General features: G+C 45.7%; 2 protein-coding genes across 7 annotated transcripts in view; one reads left to right on the forward strand and one right to left on the reverse strand.

Moving 5' to 3' along the window:
* The first annotated feature begins 66 nt into the window (after positions 1-66).
* Positions 67-5,319, forward strand: usp49 (ubiquitin specific peptidase 49). Of its 5 annotated transcripts, none has more exons than XM_047806423.1 (8): positions 67-196; positions 936-1,107; positions 1,207-2,251; positions 2,331-2,648; positions 2,897-3,098; positions 3,210-3,318; positions 3,469-3,659; positions 3,745-5,319. In XM_047806423.1, the coding sequence occupies exons 3-8, from the start codon at positions 1,274-1,276 to the stop codon at positions 3,846-3,848; spliced, it is 1,902 nt and encodes a 633-aa protein (XP_047662379.1). In that variant the 5' UTR covers positions 67-196; positions 936-1,107; positions 1,207-1,273; the 3' UTR covers positions 3,849-5,319. The 5 variants fall into 5 exon arrangements, with proteins under 5 accessions (XP_047662379.1, XP_027011834.1, XP_027011836.1 ...); XM_027156033.2 differs by having other exon boundaries at positions 110-543; XM_027156035.2 differs by having other exon boundaries at positions 110-543; positions 1,020-1,107.
* tmcc2 (transmembrane and coiled-coil domain family 2) overlaps positions 4,937-10,221 on the reverse strand; it is a 10,887-nt gene continuing 5,602 nt past the window's right edge. For both annotated transcript variants that reach the window (XM_027156037.2, XM_047806436.1), the window contains 4 exons: positions 6,189-8,645; positions 5,587-5,766; positions 5,068-5,150; positions 4,937-5,036 (listed from right to left, as the gene is read on the reverse strand). In XM_027156037.2, the coding sequence (XP_027011838.1) occupies positions 8,346-8,645 (300 nt within the window). In that variant the 3' untranslated portion in view covers positions 4,937-5,036; positions 5,068-5,150; positions 5,587-5,766; positions 6,189-8,345. The remainder of the gene's footprint in view (positions 5,037-5,067; positions 5,151-5,586; positions 5,767-6,188; positions 8,646-10,221) is intronic.

Consider the following 10,221-nt stretch of genomic DNA (forward strand, 5'->3'; position numbering starts at 1 on the left):
CGCTTATCATGGTCACAACCAATCAGGAACGAGGCGACTGAAAACTGGATTCCAAATGGCTCCCTATTGGATGTAAAGTGCACTATATACAGCGTGTTTTTAACCCATTAAGTGCACTGTGTAGGGAGCAGGAGCCCGTTTAGGATGCGGCCCTGATCCTCTCCGGTCCGGGTTCGGTTGTGACAGCGCGCGTGCGGTAAATAAAAAGCCGCACACAAACAGCGGAACGAGCGGAAATGTTGCACACGGAGCGTTTAGTGCGCGACTGTCTGTGGGACACTGTGTGTTTATCTGCAGGGACGTGTCGACGTGTATAAACGTGTAAACATCTGGTCCATGTGGCGGCTCCCGGACTTTAATCCGAGCGCCCGGTGCGTTTTGTTTAAAGGTTTTAAAACAAAAGTTTATTTCCAGCAGAAAAATCTTTATTGTGATGAGGAATAAATCCCGAGCGGTGTGTATGTTTGTTCCGGCACTAACTCTGTACTGTGGACTTTGTGTGACTGATTTATTCTCGGTGTAAACAGCGCTCTTTGTTCTGAGGTAAGTCCTGAGGATGCTAGGCTAGCTCATTAGCTTAGCGTTAGCTTAGCATTAGCATGCCGGCACCCGGCTGGCGCGGTTTACTTGCTCCTCAGTTAAAATGTGTCCTCCATGCTTTTCTTTTAGTGAGAGAATCCGGGAGACTTTAATAAGTGTCGATATGAGGATATGTTTACAGTTACGAGTTTTGGTCAGATAACGATAAAGCAAAACATCGCGATATTTCAGTTGCTCAGCTGGTCGGTACCGAACCGTCCGGTTAGCAGGTCGGTACTAAGCGCAGACTCTGATCTGTTTGTGTAGAACCTGAAAGCTTTACTCTGTGTTGTGTTGGTGCCTGAGGTTAGTCTGAGCTCCAGCATCAACACCACACTGTTTACTTTGTGACCCAGACGCAGACCCTCAGCTCCACTCTGTGTTTCTTCACATCCCACTGTTGAGGCAGCTGACAGCATGTTTCCGTTTCTCCGTGGCAGTGTGGTGCTGAGTGATGCTGAGATCCTCGCTCTGAGGTTGTGATGCTCGCCACACACTCCATCAGTCCTTTATGAATCCACTTTCATGGTGAGTCGCACAACTTCTCTCCCTGTGTGGACAACAGAAATACCTATGCTGTGTTTTTTTGTATTATAATACACCTCTGTGTGTGTTTTTCCCACTCAGCCCTGGTCCGGTCGTGCCGCAGTGCTGTGGCTCCTGACTCGTGAGGGCTGATGAGTGTTTGGGAGCAATGGAGCGCTGCAAGCATGTGGTCCGTCTCCGTTTGGGACAAGATCACTCCATCTTGAACCCTCAGAAATGGCGCTGTGTGGACTGCGACACCACAGAGTCCGTGTGGGCCTGTCTCAAATGTGCGCACGTGGCTTGTGGTCGCTACATCGACGAGCACTCGCTGCAGCACTACCGCGAGACACAGCACCCGCTCGCCATGGAAGTTCGAGAGCTAGATGTGTTCTGCTTTGCGTGTGGCGATTACGTCCTAAACGACAACGCAGAGGGCGACCTGAAGCTCCTGCGGGGGGCGTTGTCCACCGTGCGGGATGTCGGGCGCCGCTCCATGCGTTCGGCGTCGTCGGCGTCGCACTCGGTGGGCAGCGACGGGGCAGGGACTGTGCAGGTGGCATTAAGGCACCGGAGACGTGTGCTGTTAGGAACTGCTTTTCGGCACTGGAGGACACGGCAACAAGACGAGCAGAAAAAACTGGAACAGGAGAAGGAGGAACTTCGGCGACAACGTAAGGAAATGAAGAAAAGGATCATGGGAGATGACGGAAACGCACCGCCAAGGAAAAGCGCACGCCTTTTAACGCAGGCACCGCGGCCACTAATTGCGCTGATTCCAAGAAAATTCAGAGACCCACCTGAAAAAGTGCCACTTCCCAGCAAGACTTTGTCAAAAAATCCCAGAAAAGTGCTCCGTACTGTGAAATCGGGCGTGGCAGGAAAGCGGGCCAATTCATCATTTCTGTTAGCACGGCGCAGGCGATTAGCGCCGGGTGTCACAGGACTTCGTAACCTAGGCAACACGTGTTACATGAACTCCATCCTCCAGGTGCTGAGCCACCTGCGTAAGTTCAGGGAGTGTTTCCTTGCACTGGATCTGTGTGAGACGGAGCAGCTGCTGCTCGCCAAAACTCAAGGCATGATGGAAGGAGAAAAACTGGTGCCGCCCAAAGACCCTCGCTCTTCATCTTTATCCGGCCAGCAGGTGGTTTTTATTTCCCCCAGATTTATTTCTTGCAGCGTTAGTTTAGAGAAGCATACTGAATGAACTGTTGTGATTACAGGTATCTCTGTGCCAGGAGCTGCACACTCTGTTTAGGGTGATGTGGTCCGGCCGCTGGACGCTCGTTTCTCCATTCGCCATGCTGCACTCCGTGTGGAACGTCATCCCGGCATTCCGTGGCTGTGACCAGCAGGACGCTCAGGAGTTCCTGTGTGAGTTGCTAGATAAAGTGCAACAGGAGCTTGAGGCTGATGGCGGCTACGGTGCGAAACGGCAACACACACGCACACGCATCGTTATCCCTATCACACAGAGGAAACTCTCCAAACAGGTGCTCAAAGTCCTCAACACCATCTTCCATGGCCAGCTGCTCAGCCAGGTCAGTCATACACACACACAGCACGGAGTAATGAGCCTAACGAGTTTATATATTAATTTAAATAACAATATCTTGACAATTTATGTAAAAAAAAAAAAAAAACTTGTTTACTTGTTTGAGTGATGATTGTGTAGACCGTCACTACTCCATCTCCACAGCTTTCTGATCCTTTCTTTAAGCTCACATCCACATCAACATTTTCTCTCCCTTCCATGGTGGGTGGGTGTGTGTGTGTGTGTCCTATCCAGGTGACGTGTCTGTCCTGTAAGCGCAAGTCAAACACAGTGGAGCCCTTCTGGGATTTGTCTCTGGAGTTTCCTGAGCGTTATCACAGTGTGGCTAAGCTGAGCCAAGTGTCCTCTCAGAGCTGCTCTCTCACTGAGATGCTGAGCAAGTTCACTGAAACTGAGGCTCTGGAGGGATGTATCTACAACTGTAACTACTGCAACAGTGAGCAAACACACACACTCACACCTTCACAATAGAATAGACTGAGAGCTTAGCCATTTGTCCTGGGGTTTTTATCTACTGTTGTACTGTGTGTGTGTGTGTGTGTGTCAGGAAAAAGACGCAAGTCGTCCCACAAGCCACTGGCTCTGTCCGAGGCCTGTAAACAGCTGCTGATTTATCGTTTACCTCAGGTGCTGCGGCTTCACCTAAAACGCTTCCGGTGGGTTTTACACACACCAGCAGAAATCTGAGTGTTATTTGATTCTTAAAAAATGTTTAAAGAAATAATTGATTATGGACTGGCACGGAGAGAATCATGTCTAGAAGCTGTGATTTTACACACTCTTATTTAACCACTCTGCATATTTAGCTGGTCGGGCCGGAACCACAGGGAGAAGATCGGTGTTCATGTGGCATTTGATCAGGTTCTGAACATGGAGCCATACTGCTGTCCTGACGCATCACAGGTCTTCACCTACGACCTCTCTGCTGTAGTGATGCATCATGGGAAAGGCTTCGGCTCAGGACACTACACGGCCTACTGCTACAACACAGAGGGGGGTGAGTGGTGGGCACCATGATTACTCACTGTCTGTCTTTTCTGAACAATGTTATTCACTCACTTTTTAATCCTTGTGTTTTGCAGGTTTCTGGGTCCACTGTAACGACTCTGAGATGAATGTGTGTAGCGTGGAGGAGGTCTGCAGCACTCAGGCGTACATCCTGTTTTACACACAACGCTCAGCTTAAAGAGACTCGACAAACCCACACCTGGGTGTAGTACTGACCGAACAATCCAACCTGTGTGTGTCTAGAACAGGCCTTACTTCCGTGTGAGAGAGAGAGAGACATGCCTATCCTAGCCAGCACACATGTTTAGGTCAGGTCTGATTAGCCGTCACACGGCTCAGCTGTATTTTTTCACTGAGGTATTTTACAATAAAGACGAGGTTCATCACTCGTGGCACTTTTCAGCTGATGTGGAGCAGGAATCGGTCCACAGCCGGTTCTGAGTGTTTACAGTAGGCCACGCAGCAGCTTTACATTGTCTTCTACATAAACGTGCATATTCTGGACGTTACTCGTGATGATACTAGTGATGTCATACACTCCCAGCATGCGTCTGATTTGGCAGGAGTGTGACTTGGTTGTAGGTAATGATTGAACACACCAGCAAAAAAAAAAGACCTGAAAGCCACTGTTGAGTGTTTGCAGTAATCAGCTTATGTATAAACCTATAAACCTTTTATACCAATCGCTCCAGACGTCCGAGTTTTGTTTGTTTGTTGCCATGGCAACAGCAGGTTTGAGCAGCTATACCTTCAGTATGAATAGATTTAATCAGGGTTTATGTCTGTGCTCATGTTGTAGAAGGCTGTGTGTTTGGGAAATAAACACGTCTGCTGACGTAACCGTTCGGCTCTGTAAGCTTTGTGCTGCTCAATAAAACACGTCAGTCACGTGGCTTCGGCTCCACGTCTGTTGAAAAGTTGCATCAGCTCTGACCAAGTTCGTTTTAGATCTCAGAGATTTTCTACACACTAAGACTGCGCAGACACACACACACACAAACACAGTGTGTGTGCACATCCAGGGCATTCAGGACCAGCGTCCTCACACTGGAGATTCAGGAATACACCAACATGCCCACACTGCCTGAGGGAGGAGCTCAGGGTGATGGTGGGGGTGGAGAAAGAAGTGTAGCTGGGGGAAGGATGGAGCTCCCCCTGTGCTGACTGAGACAACTGTCTGGAGGATTCCATCATCAAACTTCTCACACACTACAATCAGGAATTGCTCAACTTTGTTATACTGTTTTTCTTTTCTACTGTGGTTTCTAATGTGCATCGTGAACTGTGTGCTGGGGCGTGGCTACCTGCACCTAGGAACCCGAGGGGCGGTGCTACCTGCACCTAGGAACCCGAGGGGCGGTGCTACCTGCACCTAGGAACCCGAGGGGCGGTGCTACCTGACTCGGGGGGGGGGGGGGGGGGGCTGTTACTTTAGTCAATTACTGACCAGAACAATCTGATGACCATGAATGTCTTTCTTCTGCGTGAGTGTGTGTGAGAGAGAGAGAGAGAGAGAGAGAGTTTAGGACTACAGGGGTTTTACACTGACCTCTGAACTCATGACATTTTGTTCTGTATTGTGGAGCACCAGTTATCAACTTTATTGATCTGGACTTGACCTGATAGCGATTAAAGATATTCCATCACAATACTGAGTCGTTATTGAGGTTATAAAGGTCACATAAATACTCAAATGGCTCGAGGATGCTAACACTAGCTAGCAAACACTGCTAATTATTTTACAAAAGAATAATCAGTAAAGTCAGATATTAGCTTCATGTTGACCTGCTCGGTGTCCCAACATTCATCTAGTGACTTTACTGAGAGTGAGTGTGAGCTGTAATAGTGATGTGCTGAAGAGGATGATCACATGACCCCAGTACATGAGGTAAAGCCTGTGTGTGTGTAAAACTTACTCAGGTTCTCGGGTGGAATGTCCCCTGATCCACAACCCAAACGGTCTGTAATGATGATCTCACACACAGCTGTAACTCCTTCCTCTTCTGGTGGAGCAGAAACGCTAAAAACAGACATTTCACAGAACAAACGCCCGGTGGAGTGATGACGTCACTGCTTACGTCATCTTGACCTTTCACCTTTATATCGGTTAAAGAATTGTTAAAGTTAAATTGTTAAAAATGAGTGACTTCCGTAAGAAAGACATTTATTTTATTGTAACCAACACATTTTATTCTTCTCATTTTCTCTTCTCTAAAATTTTAGTGGTTTATAATTATTTAACTGAACCAAAATCCATTTTGTGTGACCGTGTGTGGTTATTCTGATGTTATTTATGTATATAATATTTACATACATACACACACATACATACTTACATACATACACGCATGCACACGCACTCACACACACTACACTACACATACATACACACACCACACACGCAAAACAACAAGTAATTTTGAAATACTGAGAAAATTATTGAAGTGAATTAATTTACAACAATAAGATTATTTCCATACATTGTCTAGCATTAACCCCTATTTACTTGATTACTCACCACAGCTTGTGGTTGGGCAAATTTCTTCAGCAGTCTTTGGTGTACTCTGCTCCTGTGCAGAAGTGAATAAAGAGCTCCTCTGCTGCTGCTTCCTGTGTGACTAGAGACCGGGCCGTACCTGTACAGTCCTTACAGAAGGTTTCGTTTTGCCTTGGGCTCAGAAATATGGACATGTGCTCAGACAACTATAGGTGTGGGGAGGATTGTAGCAAAGTTAGTGTAGAACATGATGGTCCATGCTGTTGTCTTCTCTCATAGGGAAGTGTAGGCAGGAGTCCCAGCACTCAGACACACTGTAAATATTAGTATTTAATACAAATAAATTATAAATTAATTATATTTTATAAATTCACACAGTCATCACATAGCTGTGTAAATGTGTTTATTAAGATTACAGTGCCGTATTTGGTGGATTTTAGCAAACGGTATAAATATGAAAAGTGGGTGAGCATGATCAGTGATGATGGAGCTGTAACTCTGTAGGTACTGCAGGTATGATGAACAGTGTTATTGATCACAGAGCTGAGGAAGTGACAGACGTCCCGCTGGTCCCTTCGACAGAGTGCTCAATAAAGACAAAGTCACACACGGGCTGTTTGGTTCTTTTACAATCAACGGACACAAATAGAAAGCTTCGAAAACGGTTAATGTGATGCAGTGTGAACTCAGTGGCAGTGTATGAAGTCATGCAGAGTGCTGACACTTAAACATTCACAAAAACACCAGACTGATTTCTGATCAGATTTCTGCGGATTCCAATAGTACTCCAATTATTAGCAAAGACATTGAAGGTGATGGTGTGATCAGAACTGATGCTAAGCAACTAGCGTTCTCAAGCAAAAGCAAGCAAAAAAATGAGGCTGTCAATTTAGCATCATGTAAAGACACAGTGAGAACTAAAAGCATCCAGAACAAAAACCTTTACCCCAGATGTGTTTGCAAAAAATAAAGTTTAACACAAAACATACGTGCTAATCCGAGACAGTCACATCCTGATAGCTGGTTTAGTGGTTAGCTTAAGAGCAAACATTGCTACTAGGATTGTTTACAGAAGGCAATCATTTCCTTAGCACTGTCTCATTTTGTAGTCGTGTAGCTAATGTGATGCTTATCGATCAACATATTGTGCAGCTCATTAGCTTTTACAGCTGAACTCTGCATTCTGCCACATTTACTTCTTGTATTTCAAAATAATATTGCCACAGTATGAAAGCCAAAACTTTGTTTGGGCTAAAAACGTCCCAGAATCAGAAGTGTTTCAACTGAAATCTGCAGTCTCTGTTTCACACACAGATAAAACACACATCCTGATATGTGGCACAACAAGTCATGCAACAACATTCAGTCCTCTTTAAAGGTGAAAAAATTGATAGACACCCTTCCGAGTGTCTATTGTCTTTTCTTCTCATTCAGAATTTCAAATGAAAGAGTGTCGAACTAGCTGGTCTGTGCTACTGTATGGTCTCTAACATGTTTGCCATATCTCCTGGACTATAAGACGCATTCTTGTACTTGACCTCATGGTGAGAACTGGGTGTAAACTGAGATGCAGTGCCCCCTGGTGGCCATGATGCTGTAGCTCAGCACTGCGGTTGCTGGCAGGAAAGCGTGAAGATCCAGACTGGTGCTAAGTTGTGTCGACTTTACAGAGCCGGCATTAAGGTGTCACATTTAATTCATCCTCAGATTTAATGCATCCTTTTAGGTACAAGAGCCACAGAGGTTTCAGTACTGTTTGATTACTGGCTACAATAATGCTAATCACCCGAACTGAAGGTTTTTAGTTTGATGTTAGTGCCAAGCTGACACTAGGTAGTGAATCTGAACCTTTAACCCTTAACCCTTTAACTGCTGGAACATTAGACCTACAAATTAAATACACAAGTAATGTGTGACCTACTATTAGATTCAATTTAAAATGCTAGCAGGCAATTAAACGCGACTTATAGTCCAAAAAATACAGTATTTAAGTCTGATGAGTGTTTTAGGGCACGACAGCATGCTGAACTCCAGATCTAGACCAAATACATACAGATCTGGTGTAAATGGGACGTGTCCCACTTACTGTCTCTGTGGTAGTAGCAGTGTTTATATGAGGAGCTCCATCGGCTCTTCAGAGACACAGTAGCAGAGGGTGGAGTTCTGAGGTCACATGACTTAGCCAGACAGGAAGCAGAGTTCGAACCAATCCCAGTGCTTCCAGAGCGTAATGAGGAAGAGGGTGAAGGCCACAGAGGAGGCGATGCGAGTGCGGGTCTTCATGAGAGGGGTGATGAAGTTGGCCACGGTGGAGACAAAGACGAGCAGCACTGCCATGAGAGCTAGCAGCACGCTAATGAGCTTCCCGAGCAGAGCGCGAGCGTTGGCGTTCTCCACACCCTCCAACTGCACCACCTGCTGCTGCTGCTGCTGCAACTCCAGCTTACTGACACGCGTCAGACATGACTCCACTGCCTCCTGAACACATACACACATACACACACACACACACACACACACACACACACACACACACACACACACACACCCCAGCACAAACGTCAAGATGTAAACATGACTAATCGTGTATGAGCACCAGTAATATACTAATATACACATGAAGGCCACAGATCAGTGGTCTAACAAGAGAAAAGGACAGAGCATCAGTCTGAATGTCTATATGATAAACATTTGAACATTGGGCTTCTATGCCATTATTCTGTCTAATGACATTTTTTGACAATAATCCCATTATTTTGTGTAATGACATTTTTTGACAATAATCCTGCACATAGCCCTGACTCAACCCCACTGAACCCCTTTGTCTCAGCAAAGGGGGACAAACACCACCAGGGACTTTAAACATTTATTTATTATATAATAAAATATCTTACAATAATGTATTCATTTCAAAAAATAAAAAGACCAATGAACCGAGAGCCAAGTGTCTAGTTATTGTGTGCGAGAATGAATGAGTGTGAGTGCCTCTGTGTGTGTGGGGGGGGGGGGAGCGTGTGTATGTGAGAGAGTGAGTGTGGGTGAGTGCGTGTGTGTTTGTGTGTGTGAGAGTGTGCAAGTGTGTGTGTGTTTGTTTGTGAGTGAGTGTGGGTGAATGCATGTGTGTATGTGTGTGTGTGTGTGTGTGTGTGTGTGTGTGTGTGTGTGTGTGTGTGTGTGTGTGTGTGTGAGTGTGTGTGCGTGCGTGTGTGTGTGTGATAGTGAGAGTAAGTGTGTGTGTGTGTGTGATAGTGAGAGTAAGTGTGTGTGTGATAGTGAGTAAGTGTGTGTGTGAGAGTGAGTAAATGTGTGTGAGAGTGAGAGTGAGTAAGTGTGTGTGTGATAGTGAGAGTAAGTGTGTGTGATAGTGAGTAAATGTGTGTGATAGTGAGAGTGAGTAAGTGTGTGTGTGAGTGAGTAAGTGTGTGTGTGATAGTGAGAGTAAGTGTGTGTGTGAGATAGTGAGAGTAAGTGTGTGTGATAGTGAGAGTGAGTAAGTGTGTGTGTGTGTGTGATAGTGAGAGTGAGTAAGTGTGTGTGTGTGAGATAGTGAGAGTAAGTGTGTGTGTGATAGTGAGTAAGTGTGTGTGTGATAGTGAGAGTGAGTAAGTGTGTGTGTGATAGTGAGAGTGAGTGTGTGTGTGATATTGAGTAAGTGTGTGTGTGATAGTGAGAGTGAGTAAGTGTGTGTGATAGTGAGAGTGAGTAAGTGTGTGTGATAGTGAGAGTGAGTAAGTGTGTGTGTGATAGTGAGAGTGAGTAAGTGTGTGTATGATAGTGAGAGTGAGTAAGTGTGTGTGTGATAGTGAGAGTGAGTAAGTGCATGTGTGATAGTGAGAGTGAGTACGTGTGTGCGTGATAGTGAGAGTGAGTAAGTGTGTGTGTGATAGTGAGAGTGAGTAAGTGTGTGTGATAGTGAGAGTGAGTAAGTGTGTGTGTGTGTGATAGTGAGAGTGAGTAAGTGTGTGTGATAGTGAGAGTGAGTAAGTGTGTGTGTGACAGTGAGAGTGAGTAAGTGTGTGTGTGTGTGATAGTGAGAGTGAGTGTGTGTGTGATA

The sequence above is a fragment of the Tachysurus fulvidraco genome, chromosome 2, assembly GCF_022655615.1.
Source record: "Tachysurus fulvidraco isolate hzauxx_2018 chromosome 2, HZAU_PFXX_2.0, whole genome shotgun sequence".
Lineage (NCBI taxonomy): Eukaryota > Metazoa > Chordata > Actinopteri > Siluriformes > Bagridae > Tachysurus > Tachysurus fulvidraco.